At 33.0% G+C, this 17,362-nt stretch overlaps 3 protein-coding genes across 4 annotated transcripts; 2 read left to right on the top strand and 1 right to left on the bottom strand.

Moving 5' to 3' along the window:
• The first annotated feature begins 224 nt into the window (after window positions 1–224).
• On the top strand, window positions 225–6,245 carry LOC111427249 (RRP12-like protein). Its single transcript, XM_023062277.2, has 9 exons — window positions 225–412; window positions 472–782; window positions 837–1,154; window positions 1,208–1,450; window positions 2,956–3,185; window positions 3,238–3,679; window positions 3,740–3,994; window positions 4,052–5,952; window positions 6,005–6,245. Exons 1-9 carry the CDS (start codon window positions 277–279, stop codon window positions 6,099–6,101), a joined length of 3,933 nt encoding a protein of 1,310 aa, XP_022918045.2. The 5' UTR covers window positions 225–276; the 3' UTR covers window positions 6,102–6,245.
• A 1,196-nt stretch (window positions 6,246–7,441) lies between these two features.
• Window positions 7,442–12,909, top strand: LOC111427515 (methionyl aminopeptidase und). 2 transcript variants are annotated; one of them, XM_023062690.2, is made up of 5 exons: window positions 7,442–7,652; window positions 7,846–8,544; window positions 8,600–8,734; window positions 12,136–12,310; window positions 12,362–12,909. In XM_023062690.2, the coding sequence occupies exons 1-5, from the start codon at window positions 7,508–7,510 to the stop codon at window positions 12,612–12,614; spliced, it is 1,407 nt and encodes a 468-aa protein (XP_022918458.1). In that variant the 5' UTR covers window positions 7,442–7,507; the 3' UTR covers window positions 12,615–12,909. The 2 variants fall into 2 exon arrangements, with proteins under 2 accessions (XP_022918458.1, XP_022918457.1); XM_023062689.2 differs by having other exon boundaries at window positions 7,443–7,652; window positions 7,840–8,544.
• On the bottom strand, window positions 12,902–17,289 carry LOC111427513 (chromodomain-containing protein chromator). The gene is made up of 8 exons (XM_023062688.2): window positions 17,141–17,289; window positions 16,670–16,748; window positions 16,210–16,605; window positions 15,832–15,986; window positions 15,641–15,771; window positions 15,389–15,577; window positions 13,483–15,326; window positions 12,902–13,411 (listed from the first exon to the last, which is right to left on the bottom strand). Exons 2-8 carry the CDS (start codon window positions 16,737–16,739, stop codon window positions 13,314–13,316), a joined length of 2,883 nt encoding a protein of 960 aa, XP_022918456.1. The 5' UTR covers window positions 16,740–16,748; window positions 17,141–17,289; the 3' UTR covers window positions 12,902–13,313.
• Between the last annotated feature and the right edge of the window lie 73 nt (window positions 17,290–17,362).

The raw sequence follows: 17,362 nt of genomic DNA on the forward strand, positions 1-17,362 counted from the left end.
AATTTTGTTATAATTTCTTTTTAATTTTCTCGATAATCTTTATGTTGGTAATACAGTTATCTTTATTATAATTATATTCTAATAATATATTAATTTATGAAAGTTTTATACTAAAACACAAATTCATTAATATTCTTTATAATATTACAATTAAATAAAAAATTAAACTTATATTTAAAAAAATATTAAAAATATTTTAATTTATCAAGAAACATAACCTCAATTTTTTTGACATTTAGTATCATTTCACGTGCGTGAACTTTAAAGTGATAAAAAATGGGCAAATTTAGGACAAAATTAAAGGGGCAAACAAAGGGGAAACGATGGCCAAAGGGACACAGTTCGAGTTCTAACCCTGAAACAAAGAAACATCGCGATCAAGCTAAAGGACGATTTTTTCAGCCGAATATAGGTTATATTTTTAACTTTTAAGCTTTCTAAATCAAAATAAATATTTAATGTGCTTTTTAGGTTCTAGTACATTAACTTTAGAAGCTTTACGACGACATGATGCCGTTCAAACATGGACAACAAAACCAGAAAATGTTAAATCAGAAGAAATGGATGAAGGAAGTGTTTCGAGTTACAGTTCTTACCAGACGATACAATCTTTTGCTTCAGAATGGTCTGATTGTAGTAATATGTCTTATAACAGATTTTTGAAGGTGTTTAGGTCTGATTCTGCTTTGCATAAAGAAATGCTGGCAATTTTAGCTGCTATCGCCGAGGTTATTAAACAGAATGGTGGTACTGAAACAAGCACTGAATATTATTGTTCTTTGGTAAGGGTTAATTTAATAAAATTTGTGATAATCATGATTTATTTGCGTTTGTAGTGGACTACTTTAGAAACAATATTGGAATCTGATGATAAGAACGATATGCAAGTAGCTGCTACTTTAGCATTAATTGATATGGGTGTACGTCAAGTACCTGTCGCAGTGTTAAGGAAAAATTTTGAAGATATATCTGATGCATTACTCCAAATTTTAAACAATTACATTAGAGAAGATAATAACATTATTATAAAATCAACAATCGGCATTGCTTGTGCTTTATTAAGATCTTTAGATTATTTATCATGGAATCAAGAGAAGCCTCAAAAATTATTTGATACCTTAATCAACCCTTTTAGTATTCACAGCAAACCAAAAGTGAGCAAAACAACTTAAAAATCAATAAGATTTATAAAAATGTTCTGTTTTAGTGGAGAAAATCAGCTCAAAAAGCAATTTCTTTAGTGTTAATGTCTGATTGCTTTCAAAATGAAAAAATTAATTATCCAGCTGAAAAACTCGCCGAATTTTGTGAGGAAACTTTAAATGGTTGTTTAGGAGGAACTTCAAGTGTAGTTTTGGTTTCTTCACTTCAAAGTAGTGAAACAACAATTTTACATAGTTTAGGGTTACTTAAAGAAACGATATCTCATTTTTCAAAGGCTCACATTAAGGTATTAATTGTCAGGCCTATGACCAAAAAACTTTTTTGAAACTGAAAGGCGATCTTTATTGACTTTTGGGTGCTGAATCCGGGAAAAATTTCGTTGAAAATCAGCATTTTCTTATTTCCTTTGATTATAATAAAAGAAAATAAGACAATGTGTGATGCTGATTCATTCATAAAATTATTTGTGAATGAGTCAGAATGCTCATCCACTGCAGTCGTTTTTGACCCTCACCCTCATCCCGCCATGAATGATACACTTGTCTGAATCATCTCTTCACAAACACACTTTCACGCGCTCATTTATGTGTTGTTTCCGCTCGTGTCAACTTGTCTTCTAGCTAATTTTAGCTACATTTGGGGTGAACTTGTCATTAAAAAACACCATTACAGACTTTGTTAGGAATACTCCTATTTCAGTGTGAGACTTGGGGACCAGGACAAACCATGGGCACCTCACAAAGTGTGTTATATTTGTGTAGAAAATCTTAGGAAGTGGTCATCAAGTAAAAAAAAATCATTCAAATTTGGCATTCTGATGGTGTGGGGGGGAACCAAAAAATTACTGTAATGACTGTTATTTTTGCTACTACAATTTTAATGGCTATAACTCTTAACTTAATGGTTATAACAACCTTCCTTCTGCATTGCAACCTATAGCTCATGGACCAGATATGCCTGTACCTCAGCCTCCAGCAACACTAGGTTAGATGAGCTCTAGTGAATCTGATGTGAATGAAGATGACTGTGGTTTCCAAGATTCTTCAGATTATGCCACCCCACAACTTTTCGATCAGTTTTATTTGGTGAGAGACTTGGAACTTACCAAGGAGAATGCTGAACTCTTGGGTTCTAGACTAATACAAAAAATGCTGCTGGCTGCTGGAACATTTTTTTATCAGTACAGATTTAGAGGTCGTAAATTTACTGTTGTAGTGTTCCTGATTTTGTTCAAAAGAATTGATTCATTCACTGATTCTTCAAAAAGAAGCTCTTCTCTAGGGCATTCTGTACACCTCAAAGAAAATTACGAGAATTTGAAAGAGATGCTAAATAAAATTAAATATATAGATCATAACTGGATAGTTTGTGGTGATCTGAAAGCTTGGGTCATGATGCTTGGTCTGCAGGGAGGAAACACTAAGTACCCATGATTCATTTGTGAATGGGATTGCAGAAAACTTGGGTAGTACCAGGGTGAACGTTTCCATCAGCATATTAAGGTCATGGCGAGGAGATATCAGGGTAGTTGGAACGTCAGTATGATGGCCAACTACTGCTGGTCACTTCATTGAGGGAATCCAGGTGTTACTCACAAGAATAAAAGTAACAGTCATATTGCTACCAGTTAGTTTCAGATTATCGTGTTGAAATGCGGAAAAACGGTTGTCATTTTCGGATTCAGCACCTCTCAAAACTGCTAGATCACCCTAAATAATCTAAAAAGTTTTTATAAAATCAATTTTTGCAGGCTCTTTAAAAATAATAATTATTAAAAAAAAATATTTTTAGAAATGCTCTGAAATAATTCTACGTCTTTTCAATTTACACAATCACTTAATCACATCGTGTGGTTTACAAGTTTTTCACTCATTATTTTCAACTCAAAAAGCTGTCGTTCCTGCTAAATTAAACGCTCAAATAATAACTGCTTTATATGATTACAAACCGCCTTTAACTGATGTCCAACCCAATTTAGCTTGGCTTGTTGTAATGAAACAAGCCCACATTCATCTAGCTGAGTGAGTTTATTACTTTGAATATTAAATTTTGATACTAAAATCGATTTTTTAGTGTTAATTTGAATTTATGTATTGAAGTTTTACCAAAACTTTTTTCAACGGTCACTCAATTATGGCTCAGTGAAAAACCGGAAATATTAACGGCTGTAACTCATAATTTAGAGGCTTTATTACAAGATGCGGTCGCTCCAATGATGGATAATGAGGGGTTATTAAAAGAACAACAACCTAAAATTGCGAAATGTTTTGAAACCATCGAAAATTGTTTGGGTTATCAATATCATACCGCTTGGCACCAAGTTTTGCATGTAATTGGGATTATGTTTGAAGTTGCTGGTAAAAATTGTAGCGATTTATTACTGAGTTGTTTAAAATCTTTATCGGAATTGAGAGATTCGTATAAATTCAGTTATAATAGTGAATTAGAACACGCTATTGGAGCTGCAATAAGATCGATGGGACCTGAAATTGTTTTAAATGTAATTAGCTTAAAGGTAAATTATTTATTTTGTTGAACTAAAACTAGAACTAATTTATTATGAGTTGTTTATTAGAGAGAAAACGATGAATTGAATTTAGATCGTTCATGGATCTTACCAGTTTTAAAAGAAAACATTAAACAATCAACTTTAAATTTTTGGATTAATGGAATTTTACCTTTGGCTATCTATTGTAATCGCCGATCGATGATGTTGGCAGAAAAAAATGATGGTATTGGTTCTCATAGTTCAGAATTATTATATTTGCAATTGTGGAATTTATTACCAAGCTTTTGTAACGCTCCTACGGATATTAAAACAAATTTTAAGGTATAAAATTGGTTTATATTAAAGTTTCGAAATTTAACCATTTTTATTTTGAATTAGAACATTGCCAAAGTCTTAGGAACAGCTATTTCTGAACGCAAAGAACTAAGATTATCCGTAATGGCTTGTTTAAGAAAATTAATATCTTTTGCCAGAGAAAATGAAGATAAAGGCGATTTAAACGAGCTATCCAGGTTTGATAAAAATTATCTTCCGATACTTTTCAATGTTTACACAACTAAACCAATCGGAACTGACGAAGAAGGGCAACGTTTAGCTGCTTTAGACACAATAAAAGTGTATTTATCGATTTCCAAGCCGGAATTAAAACACCAACTCTTTAAAAACGCTTTAGAAAAAATGGAGTCATCAAACGATCAACCAGACCAATCCTTTTTAAATGAAAGCATCATGGATTTGATTCGAGCTCTTATCCCGTATCAAAGTGTAGAGGAGATAACAAATTTATACGAAAATTATATCAAAAAATTACCGGAAATTAAAAATAATCGAGAGCAGAAGAAATTGTATCGCATTTTAGAGGAGATTTGCGGATGTGAAAGCGAGGGTTGCAAAGAATTCCTTAAATCAAACCGAAAAACGGTTCAAAGCCTGTTAAAGAAATCGTTAGATTCCGCTGCTGTTTCAAGTAAAGCGGCGAGATTGAGATGTTTCAGTTATTTAATTCAATCCCAACCTCAATTAGACCACGAAAGCGGCTTAATTAAAACCGTCGTACCTGAAGCGATTTTATGCTGTAAAGATATAAATGAAAAATGTCGCGCTACAGCGTATGATCTATTACGTACAATCGGTTTAATTCTACAAAATCACGATCAATTACAAGAATTTATAAACATGTTAATTGCCGGTTTAGCTGGAACAACAGAAATGATTAGTTGCACAATTTTAGCTTTAACGTCCGCGTTACATAACTTTTCCGGCGCTTTAGGAAAAGATAACATCCAAAACATTTTAGAAAACATCTCTATATTAATGACATCAAAAACCAGAGAAATCGTAGCTTCTTGTTTAAGTTTTATTAAAGTCTACACTTCCACATTGCCAAGCACTGTAGTTGGAGCATCTTTAGGGGAAATCGTTAAAGCTTTATGTAGCATGACCGAAGATTGTAAACGCCACTTCCGATTAAAATTAAGAGATATTTTCGATAAATTCGTACGAAAATACGGCTGCGATGCTATAACTCCTTTCGTACCAGAAACCGATACGATTATTTATAAGCGATTAAGAAATCTAAGGAAATTAAACGCGCGGAAAAAGCGAATGAAAGACGAAGCGAAACGAAAAGATACCGAGGAAAGCGATGAAGACGAAGAATTTTTAATCAAATCTAAACCGAAAACTGTCGAGGAAATTTTAGCCGACTCAGATTCCGATTTAGACGAAATCGAAACCAAACCGAAACAAAAATCTTTGAAAAAGAAACCAAAACCAACGTGGATTTCTGAAGACGTTGATGATATAATTGATTTTAAAGATCCGAGCACTACCAGTAAAATAACCGCTGCGAAACCGATTCAAAACGATAAACAAATCGTTCAAGAAGAAAAGAAAAAAGATCGCGGATTTAAAACATCTTCAGATGGGCGATTATTAATTACCGATGACGGTGATTCAAACAATGAAAAAAAAACTTTCGGATTTAGCTCAGATTCCGATGAAGATTCTGACGATGATAAACGTAAAACAGAAGCTATTTTAATTGGGGGTCGTAAAAGAAAACGAAGCGAAGCTGGAAGTGTTAAAAGTGGAGTTAGTTCGATGAGTCAAATTAGTAAATATAAACCAGGCGGATCTGGAATACATAGAGAGGTTAAGGCAATTAATAATCCGGGATCTGAGTATAAAGCGAAAAAAGCTCGAGGAGATATTAAGAAAAAATCAAAGGTTGATCCGTATGCTTATTTACCGTTAATGCGGAGTGCTTTAAATAAAAGGTAATATAACAAACATTTTATAAACACAATAATTTAATAATTTTTATAATAGGAAGAAGATGAAAAGTGCTGGTAAATTCAAAAATATTATTGGAGGTGCTAAATCTGGCGTTAAAAAAGGTTTAAAGGCCAAGAAGAGAAGTAAATAAAATTAGGAAATATGAAATACGGAATTATGATATATAATTGTTAATTAATTAATTATTGTATTAATTAATAATTGTTAATATTACATAACATTTTTTAATTTATATTCATTCGTGTGAGAAATAAAATTTGACTTTTCAATTTGACATTCTAGTTTTACAGTAGCACTGTTACTATGTAGAATTAACACTGTATCTAGAACTAGAATCATTTGGGTTTAGCAGTGCATCTGAAGACGCAGAGTGACCTGCGACCCAGATCAAAGAAACTCTGTTATCACAACTCAGTGTGTTTAAAGTTCTTTTACAGGCATTAACCAGAGCCGACACCGTTTTCAAGACCTGTAGCGCCTGGAGAGCAACTTGATTGTCTGAAAAAAATCGTACTGTCATGTTCTTCATCCCTCTCTCAAAAAAGATTCTAGCACCCATGTCAATAGCAAATTCTTCCGCCTGGAATACAGTACAGTATTACCCAGGCTGTAAGCTTGCTTAATCCGAAGTGTTGGGATAGTAATTAAGTTACTATTATTTTAGTGAAAAATAACGTGATAGTTTTATTGTCTAAGAGTTTTTATTAAAATCCGTTTAATATTATTTATTTATGACTTTGAAATGGGTGGTGCTGCGTCATCAGATGAAAACATATTTTCCAAAGCATGTGCTAAATCTAGACTAGATCTTTGAGCAACATCCACTGACTCTGCCGCTTCATCATTATGATTTTCAGCGGTTTCAGCTCCTTCTAGATTTGGAATCGGAAAACTTTGCACCTGTTTAAAAAAAAATAATAAATTTATCAATCCCAGCAATATAAAAATACTAACCCTAATTAATTCAGCAGAAACAAAGCAAAAAATAAGAAAAATTGTCGAAAACATAGCTCTCGTTTTATTTTTGCGTTAATGATTTTAACTACACAAGTTTAATACTTATTTATTGAGCATTGTTTTCGTGTTTTATGATGAAAAATTTACATTAAAATTTTAATTCAATGAAACAATTATTTTTAAAAGGTTTTAAGTTAAAAACAAATTGAGTTATACTAAATTCAAATTTATTTTATTAATCTTAATTTTTAAAACATTCGTCTCGGGGCGAAAATAACTTGTATAAACCAAGTCTTAAACCGTATAATTGTAACCGTTAAATTCAAATTTATAACTTTCTTAACTAAAATAAATTTTTACGTATTATTTATGCTTTCTATTTTAGATCCAACAAATTAATTATTAATAAATACTTTTTAAAATATTATTTAAAAAAATTTTTAGGGAAATTTTATATTTAATTCGATACTGTGTAAATGGCATTTTAGATCTGGAAGTAACGTGAAGTTAACTAACCTATCTTCACGGTGTTGTTGCCGGAACGAGCTTTTTTTTATTGCGTATCGCTAAAGTTACGAAATGGCTGCCGTAAAAACTGATCCGAATATCGAGGAAAACGAGGATGAAAACGACGAAAACCGAGAAATAGAGGATATCGAAGGAGACGCTGTCAACAGTGAAGCCGCCAAGAAGAAAAAAAAGAAGAAGAAGAAAAAGAAAACCGGTAAAGCTTTTAATTTATTGAAATTTCCGCGTGGATTTTTTATTTTTTACAAAAAAATATCCAAATATAATTAACAATTTTATGTAAATTTGAAATGAACCATTTTAAATACATCACTTTTAAGTTGGTACCCATGTTTAAGCACTAATTTAATTATTTAATTTATGCTTTTTTTTGTTATTGTTAGGTACAGATGATGCATTATCTGAAAAACAACCAGAAACTAATGAAGAAAAATCTCATGCAGAAAACGGTGTTGAATCAATTGACACAAACGAAAATGAAACCGAAGGAGATAAGAAAAAACGTAGACGTAACCGTAAAAAAGGCGGTGGTGGTTCAAAAGGTGGCCAAACAAATCCACCTTCAATACCAATCGTTGACCTTTTCCCAGATCAAGTTTTCCCCGAAGGGCAAATAATGCAGTATGCTACTAATAAAGATGATCGTTCAGCTAAAGATCGTTTCACATCCGAAGAAAAACGTGCCATAGATCGTCTTAATAATGACATATACAATGAAGTAAGACTTGCAGCGGAGGCGCATCGCCAAACTCGCCAGTACATTCAACGTTGGGTTAAACCGGGAATGACGATGATCGAAATTTGCGAAGAATTAGAGAAAACCGCTCGAAGTTTGATTGCAGAAAATGGTTTAAAAGCTGGATTAGCTTTTCCAACAGGGTGTTCGAGAAATCATTGCGCCGCGCATTATACGCCAAATGCTGGGGATGCTACGGTGCTTGAATATGATGATGTTACTAAAATCGATTTTGGGACACATATCAACGGACGGATTATTGATTGCGCTTTTACATTAACTTTCAATCCAAAGTATGATAAATTAGTTGAAGCTGTTAGGGAAGCTACTAATACAGGAATTAAAGCTGCTGGTAATTTATTAAATTAATTTTTTAATAAATAAATACTTATTTTATTTTGTGATAGGCATTGATGTTCAACTTTGCGAAATTGGCGCTGCTATTCAAGAAGTTATGGAGTCATATGAATTGGAGTTGGATGGGAAAACTTATCCAATAAAGTCTATTAGAAATTTGAATGGGCATTCTATAGCTCCATACAGTAAGTTACATTACTCTACTTGTATCAGCCATTTCCATGCTATTTATTAACACTAAACCGGGATGCTCACATTATTGCCATAACAGAGCATTGGATGACAGAAGAAAAAAATAAAAGCATTATTGCAGGACAAATACACCCCCATAGGAGTTCTGTTTGCAATAAAAAAAGAGTATTAAGAGTATCTGTAGTAATACTCAAATTAAAATTTATAATTATGGTGGTCTACCACTCTCCCAGTGGGGCTAAAGAGGAGTTCAGGCATAGATTGTATGATACATTATATTATAAAGGCTGTCTGATATGTATGGAAACGGCTGGTTATCTCCTAAAGTAAGATAGCTAGCAAAAAATGTTAAGATACAAAAGTTTTAGTGTTTTTTAAAATCTATTACAATAAAGACAAATTAAGTATACAGGGCCAGTCAAAAAGTTGTGACGAAACAAAGTTGTGTTTTCCTTAATGGAACATCCTGGATATTATTCCATATTTTGAAATTCTAAACAACATTCATGTAGCACATCATAAACCTAAACTTAACCATTTTCGTGATATTGAACTTTGAAAATCACTCTTATAAATTACACAAAAATATTTTTGTCGAATATGTTCATAATTCATCAAGTTATCTTTGAAAGTTTCTCATCTTCATAGCAACGCAGTGACATAACACATATCAAAAATACAAAAACAGTTTGAATAATTTGCTCCCAAAGATAAATTGTCACTAATTAGATAAATTCGTAAATTTTTAAAAGTTTGATATAACACTGCTAACTACCTACACTGCTATAATTCAGCTTTTCTTGAAATCATAACAAAAGAAGCAAAAATGAACTGTAAAAAATGGGAAACAGAAACATTAAAAGAAAAAATCATTGGATATACAGGTGTGTTAAATGTCTGGAATATAGCCAATAACTTCGCCCTTTGTGGTTTCAAATAAAAAATTCTTTATTCATTGTGGTGCATTTTTTGGCTATATTTGCTTGTTTACATTGTTTTTGTTTCGTTGCTATGGCAACCAGCATTGATATTTTAAATGGGATGCAATGTTTGTTTTGCATATTTTGACAAAGGATAAATCCCTCTACGCGATGAACATATCAAATTATATGATTGTATAAGAAAAAAAAACGAGAAAAAACCGTTGACAGCTTTAAATGTCAAAAAAATGACAGTTTAAACAAATATGGCGCAATTAAGCGAACTACAAAGAATCCAAATGTTAATGATGTGTGGGTACGGTGATAGAAAACGTACTCAAAGTGAAGTTTATACACTGTTCAATAATATTTAGCCATATACACAAATTACATAATCCAACAGTATCCAAAATATTAAAAATAGTTATTTATGTACCAAGTCAGCAAAGTGATGATTTATCGTACGAGTCTGAGTTTGCGAGCGAGGCGAGTTACTACCTGTACCTTTTTATACTTTTTTTTACATGCACAGTTTACTAGACAGTAGCATAAACTTTACTGCCGCAAATTGATAGCATAAAGTACGGTTTTGCTGCCGGTTGGCGATAAAATTCTTCAACACCAGTGTCTAAAACCTTCCAAAAAGTGGACGGCCAAAGACAGCTATCAATGACGAAAAATTAAATCAGTCACCATACCCATACATTATTAATTATTCATAATTGTTGAAACTGTCATTTTTTTGACATTTAAAGCTGTCAACTGCGTTATTTTGACGCCTACTTTGATTGTAATTTGCTGATTTAATACTTTCAGAAAACGCATTTTTTTCTCTATTTTCTTCTTATACAACCATATGGTTTGGTTGTGTATAAGTGTATAAGTATGCAAAAAAATGTATGCATCCCCAAGGACAGTAGAATCTAACAGGACTGCTACATCCATTGTATTTTTGTAGTCCACTACGGGTTGGTCGCCCGCACTCTACGGCACACTATTTGCCACGCCTGGTAACTGTCTGTGTTTTTACAGGTTATATGACAGACATTAATACGTCTAAAAACATAAAACTTCAAATATAATATGAATACGTTTAGGATATAACCTCTAAAAATACACAGCAAACGCATAGACCATAACAACAGCTGGGCGTGGAAAATGGTGTGACGTAGTTTGCGGGCAGGTTGTCACAACAATGGATGTAGCAGTCCTGATGGATTCTACTGTCCTTGGTGTGACGTAGTTTGCGGGCAGGTTGTCACAACAATGGATGTAGCAGTCCTGTTAGATTCTACTGTCCTTGATGCATCCCATTTAAAACAACAATGTTGGTTGCCATAGCAACGAAACAAGAAACAATACAAACAAGCAAATATCACAAAAAAATGCGTCACGATTAATAAAGAAACTTGTTTTTGAAACATTTTTCTTTAAAACCACAACTGGCAAAGTTATTGGCTATATTCCAGATATTTGACACATCCTGTATACGAATTATCAACAAAACTCTTAAAAGAAGTAATAACTTGTGTCTTTAAACAATTAGCAGATATTTTCAATAAATATATCAAAGAGGGAATTTTTCCTGAAGAACTAAAGTACGGGAGAATTATACCAATACAGAAACCTGGAGATCCCAACGACCTGAATAATTACCGTCCAATCTCTGTTCTACTTGCAATGTCCAAAATTTTGGAAATTGTCATAAAGAAGAGCTTACTTAAATATTTGACTTATGAAAACTTTACTTAACGACTTACCAACACGCTTATTAATCAGATAAACCCACTTCCTTCATAAACGTGGAAAAGGATATTGAAAAACTTCAGAAAAAAACTAGTACAAGCTAGGTTGAGGCGGAAAAGTGGTTCAACTCGAACAAATTACAACTAAATAAAACTAAAACCAAGTTACTCACGTTACAAATCAAAAGACTAAATTCCTTGGCGTGGTGTTTATGGAAACCTTGAGTTGGTCAGAACACCTCTCAGCTTAAAAAGAAATTAGCAACTTCAATATATTGTTTAAAAGTAATGGTAAAAAACTTACCATTGGCTGAATCACGAAATGTGTATTTCGCATACTTTCGCAGCATGGCGGTGTATGGCATAGCAATATGGGGTGCTTCCAGTGACCTAAAAGACGTTTTTATACAACAAAAGAAAGCGATAAGAACACTAGTAGGTCTAAATCAAAATCAGAGTTGTAGAGGTCATTTTAAAACTCTAAAAATACCGACATTACCATCTTCATATATACTTATACCCCTACCAATGGGATCTCAGAAACCATAAAAGAGATACAGAAATTGTTAAATTTGGGCAAAGTTGCGTATCTTAGAGCTCGTCATTTTTCAACTAAGTTTTTGGATCTAGCCGTTTTAGTTTTTAAAATATGGCCGAAAAACAAAAAAATGACCTATAACTTCTTTATTTTTCATTTGATGCGTATTCAATATACTTATTATTATTTAGGAATTCATGCTGGAAAAACAGTTCCGATTGTAAAAGGGGGCGAAGCAACTGTAATGGAAGAAAATGAATTTTATGCCATTGAAACTTTTGGTTCAACCGGGCGAGGTTTAGTTCACGACGACATGGATTGTTCTCATTACATGAAAAATTTCGAGATGTCATATGTCCCATTAAGGTAATAGAAAAGTTATTCATAAATTCTTATTTTCATACTTTTTTTTTATAGATTACAATCTTCAAAAGTCCTCTTAAATACGATCAATAAAAACTTTGGAACATTGGCATTTTGTAAACGTTGGTTGGATAGAGCTGGTGCGACTAAATACCAAATGGCCTTGAAGGATTTATGCGATAAAGGCATTGTGGATGCTTATCCTCCGTTGTGTGACATTAAAGGTTGTTATACTGCTCAATTCGAACACACAATTATGCTTAGACCTACTTGCAAAGAGGTTGTTTCTAGGGGTGATGATTATTAATTTAATTAGTAATTGACATATTTTGTAAAATCGTTGCAATATTTTTGATGTTGTACACTTTAAAGTAACAATGTGGTCTTTTTTTTAATTGTAATCATATACACCATTTAGTTTTCTTTTTATAACAGGTTAAAATGATGCTATTTCCTTTTTTCTTTGAGTGTTTTTTTTCTTTTCTGAATTATACCTTTATATGGTGCGATGTTAATTTTTATTGTTAATTAAACAAAAAAACTCGGTTAATTTGTTAATATAAGATAACACAATTAAAATTAATAACAAAACTATAAAAGTATCATCTTCTTTTATTATAATCCAAATATTAATTAAAATTTATACATTCAAAAAAAGCTAATAAAGTTTCAAATACAAAAAAGAAATTAAAAACAAACAATGGTTTAGGAAAGTAGAAAAGGAAACGTTGTTGAGAAATTGTAATTTATTTCATCAATATCTTAAAAGCTATATTTAAATTACAAGTAAATCTATCTTACACTAAATGTAAATTTTATATAACTTGATAAATACAGTGGGTCCAGACTGACTTGCAAATACTTTACATCTTTCATAAAATAACATACTAAAAACCAAAAGAACTAAACGAGAAAAATAATGATATTGACCATCAGGCCAATTGTAAAAACCTCCAAATCAAGCCAAAGAGTAACGAACAACTTAGAAGTCAATTATTTTTAAGGTTTATTTGTCCAATTCTAATGCTATGTACTGCTCCGCCGTCACTTCAGTCATCATTAAATTTCCATCAGGCAACATTAATACCACTTTTCTTGTTCCACCTAAACAAATAAAAAAATTAAAACAAAAATATAATTTGAACTTAACAATGAAGAATTTTTTTTTATCATACCTGGACTTGGTGGTTGTGCACTAACAATTTGTGCAACTATTTGGGACTCTTCTGCACCATCACTTTCTGGTTCAGCAGCAACAGCAATCGGTTCAGGTTCCATCACCTCTTGAATAGCGGAAGTACTAGGTGCCGGTTCCGCTTCTAATAAATCAGAAGCACTTTCGGATGTAACCAGCAAACATTGCTGTTGTCCATCTGCGTCTTGAGCTATTAAAATCGTTTGGCCCTCTTCATTTTGTCCGGCTACTTGATATATCGTCCCATCTTCCCCGGTTATTAAAAGTGGTGTTTCCGATTCCAAAGTGGCAACTTCTGCCGTTGTCGCTTCTTGTTGTGCCGGAACTGTTGTGATAATTTGATGTTGTGATGTTGAAGGTTGCTGTTCGATTTGATCCTGTATTGTGGATGTTGAAGGTTCAATATCCGCTAAAAGCGGCATATTAATAACCGATCCAGACGATACTTGTACCATTGCATTGGTGATTTGTATATCAGCAATTTGTCGTCGTTGTTGTTGTTCTAATTGTTCTGCAGTTGGTGAAGAACTTTTGTTATAAATCGAAGTATTCCCAACTTTTCTAATAATGCTTTTGTTGGAGTAAGTTTGCCGAACGCTGGTTTTTGCGAACGTTTGTCTTGGAGATGATGACACAACCTTTTGTTTTTGTACAATTTTTCTATTTACAGTGCCAGGTGTGATTCTTGTAATTATCGCTTGTGGCGCTGGTTTCGGTACAATCGTTCGATTAATTATGCTTCGATTCATTGCGGTTTTTTGCTGCTTAACTTCATGTTGCTCTTTCTTATGAGTAATCGGCGTCGATTGAGACGCTGGATTTGGAGTATTTTCTATATCAGCGTTTGAAATAGCTGTACTTAAAATCGATGACGTCGTGGCCGATGCTGTGATGTCATCGTCTCCATGCATTGCACTTAAAGTTTCTTCTATAGAACGGGTTTTTTCTTCCACCATTTTTTCATCTTGCTCAATTTTTTCCGTTGGGTCATTTAATATATCCGCTGCCGCTAAATTAACCAAATTATCCAAAGATTCGGTGGGATTTTCTTGTTCTTCGGATTTTTTTTGGGTTTCATCCGCCGTGTATTCTTTCCCAACAATTTTCCCTGTCAATGGACATAAAGTGAATTCGCCCGGTGGACTTTCTGGTTCTGGAAGTGGGAGATCCGTCGGGAATGGTAATTCTTCCAAACCATCAGATTCATCTTCGGATGCTTTCGTTTCAAATTTAGCAACATTATCCGGTTTTTTAACAACCGTCGTAATGGTCGCGGGTTTTCTGTGCGCAATAACTTTAGCCCCCAAAGGTTTAACGCCCGGTTTAAATTTCGTATTCAAAAACGTCGGTCTTGACCCATTTGATGGATCTCTTTTAACAACCTTAATACTCGTTTGCCCTATTTTTGGGGCAACCTTTATAACTGCGTGGCCACCGCTCGTTGCAATTTTCGATGTGTTTGAGTCCAATTTGATGATTCCTGCCGTTTTTGACATTACGTAAACTCCCGAACTCAAAGCGGGGAGTTGTTTTTGATCAATCCTCACCACACCTTGCGCATCTGGCACCAAAATGTTGCTTGGGAGCGGTTTTTTTGTTCCAATTCCATTAATGGAAGATTTTAACACTTTTCGTACGGTTATAGGGCGATGGTCATCTTCAGAGTCGGTACTTTCATCCTCAAGCTTAATTTTCTTCTCAAACGAATCTGAATCGGAGTCGCTAAACGCTCGTTTTATGCCGCCTTCATCAACATCAGATATGTTTCCGCACCATGCTTTTACTTGGTTTAAAGCTTTTTGTTTACAAGTTCTTTGTGGCCTCCTAATTGGTTAAAATAAAAAATATTAGAAGATATGATTGGTTGCATTAAAAGTTTATCTAACCCTGGTCCAGTACTTTCTAAAATCAATTCTGGTGTTCTTTCAGGTAGCTGTTTTCGGTAAGGTCTGCGTTGCACCATTGAACCTTTTGGCAATTTGGCAGCTTTCAATTCAGCAAGATTACGGTCGAATTCATCCACTAGAACTTTGCATTTTGTGAGATGAGCAACAGGTTCCCAAGTATTTTGATCCCTTAAATTAATTGAAGGATTAATTAGGAATTAAATTGATGTGGTTGTGAACAAATTAACTTACTCAAGCAATGATTCCCATTTAATAAAATATTCATGAGTTTTCTTTCCTGGGTTGTATCTCTTTGAAACTATTTTCTCAACATTTCTTTCTACCTTCTTATTAGTTTCAGTTCTCAGCGCTCTTTGAGTGCCCTAAAAGTACAAATTAAAGTAAATAAAAAGTTTGCAACCAAGTGGTTTATTCAAATTTACAGAACCAGCGTCTTTATTTAAAATAATGGGTTTTGAAACTTTTTGGAGTTCCCCATTTTCAACTTTGGTCTCTTTTATCTTCCCTTTTCCAACTGATTCATCTAATTCCATGTCTGATTCAGTATCACCCAAAGGATCATGTTCATTTTCAGTCCCTATAATATTCAAAAAAGTATATTATCATATTCACTTTTCCTCTAAACAATTAATTTATTATATGGTGTGACAGCAAAAAAACTTCCTTTATTTTAAATGTATGTTGTTTAATAATGGTTATCACATTTATTGATTGGACCACAACCACTGAATGCATGTTATTGGATTTATGTTAAAAGGAAGTTTTTTTGCCACACCTTGTATTAATAAAAATGAAATTACTTTCAGAATCATCTTCATCATCCTTCATTAAATTTTTAATTTTTTTTTGCTTCCCAATATTTTTATTAGACCAAATTCCATGTAGATTTTGCAAAGATTTACCAGCAGCGATCCAAGTTTCCTTTTGTGGTGTTTCTAAATTACACCAAAGCTGATAAACATTCCAAGATGATGGAGGAGATTTTTCATCCGGATCGAGAGTTTTAAATTTAGAATTTTTCCACAACATGAACCCCCAAATTTGAATATGCTTATCATTTTGGATGTTTTCAATTAAAGTTGAATCCTTTGAGCATTTTTCACTTTTACGATGTTCAGAAAATTCTTCTACAAAGTGGAAAATTTCGTGGCATTCACCACAAACCAAAACATCTAATTTAGATAACTCTTCTTTTGCTAAAGTAAATGACAAATTCATTATGATTTAGATTGACAAATTAAATTTAAATATAACAAATACCTTTTGAAATGTCTTGTTCTTTAACATCCTCCAAAGGGTCGAGTTGTTGAGGTTTTTCTTCTTCAACCATCGTTTTTACCTTTAAATAATATCAAAGGAAAAGTTAGGTTAGGATAGAATGTGATGGGCTTAAGTATCAACAACAACTTTCTAGCGGCGAAAGCGTATTTAATTAAGATAATGATAATATTAAAACAAAAATGGAATTTGAAATATTTCATTAAGTTTTCATCACTTTTAAGCGCCAAAAGAAACTATTTCTTCTTCATTTTCAAAACGAATTTAGTCAGGAAATAAAGACAAGCAAAAATATAAGCACAGACAAACGCCACAGAATGCGTATTGGTCAAAATGGCGGGTTACCTAAAATACCGATTTTCACTTAAGAAAAACTTTGAATTGTGATTTTTTCGATATGACGACGATAATTTTAGTTTTAAAAAACTATGTTTGTTACAAATGTATACGTACAGGTTTTGGGGAATGTTGAAAAATGTTCACGGCTTAACCTGGAAGGTCAGCGTCACGTTCACATGAAAACATTCGTAGCACAGATACGAACCAACTGCAATTTACTAAACCGACAACTACGGCGTCTCTTGCCAATAGAGCAATTGAGTTACCTTAAAAAACCGTGTAATCTCAATAAATCACCGTGAATCATTAAGAATAACACTTTGTAAATTAAAAAAT

The sequence above is a fragment of the Onthophagus taurus genome, chromosome 2 (genome assembly GCF_036711975.1).
Source record: "Onthophagus taurus isolate NC chromosome 2, IU_Otau_3.0, whole genome shotgun sequence".
In the NCBI taxonomy this organism is placed as follows: domain Eukaryota; kingdom Metazoa; phylum Arthropoda; class Insecta; order Coleoptera; family Scarabaeidae; genus Onthophagus; species Onthophagus taurus.

Bases quoted from the DNA above. Each gene is read 5' to 3' on its own strand.
- LOC111427249 (XM_023062277.2), top strand. From the start codon at position 277: ATGGGCAAATTTAGGACAAAATTAAAGGGGCAAACAAAGGGGAAACGA. The intron at 783-836 runs GTAAGGGTTAAT...TTGCGTTTGTAG, and splicing joins CTGAATATTATTGTTCTTTG to TGGACTACTTTAGAAACAAT. The intron at 3,186-3,237 runs GTGAGTTTATTA...TCGATTTTTTAG, and splicing joins GCCCACATTCATCTAGCTGA to TGTTAATTTGAATTTATGTA.
- LOC111427515 (XM_023062689.2), top strand. From the start codon at position 7,508: ATGGCTGCCGTAAAAACTGATCCGAATATCGAGGAAAACGAGGATGAA. The intron at 8,545-8,599 runs GTAATTTATTAA...ATTTTGTGATAG, and splicing joins TACAGGAATTAAAGCTGCTG to GCATTGATGTTCAACTTTGC. The intron at 8,735-12,135 runs GTAAGTTACATT...ATTATTATTTAG, and splicing joins GCATTCTATAGCTCCATACA to GAATTCATGCTGGAAAAACA.
- LOC111427513 (XM_023062688.2), bottom strand. From the start codon at position 16,739: ATGGTTGAAGAAGAAAAACCTCAACAACTCGACCCTTTGGAGGATGTT. The intron at 15,578-15,640 runs GTAAGTTAATTT...AATTAATTTAAG, and splicing joins AAATGGGAATCATTGCTTGA to GGATCAAAATACTTGGGAAC. The intron at 15,327-15,388 runs GTTAGATAAACT...TTAACCAATTAG, and splicing joins TTAGAAAGTACTGGACCAGG to GAGGCCACAAAGAACTTGTA.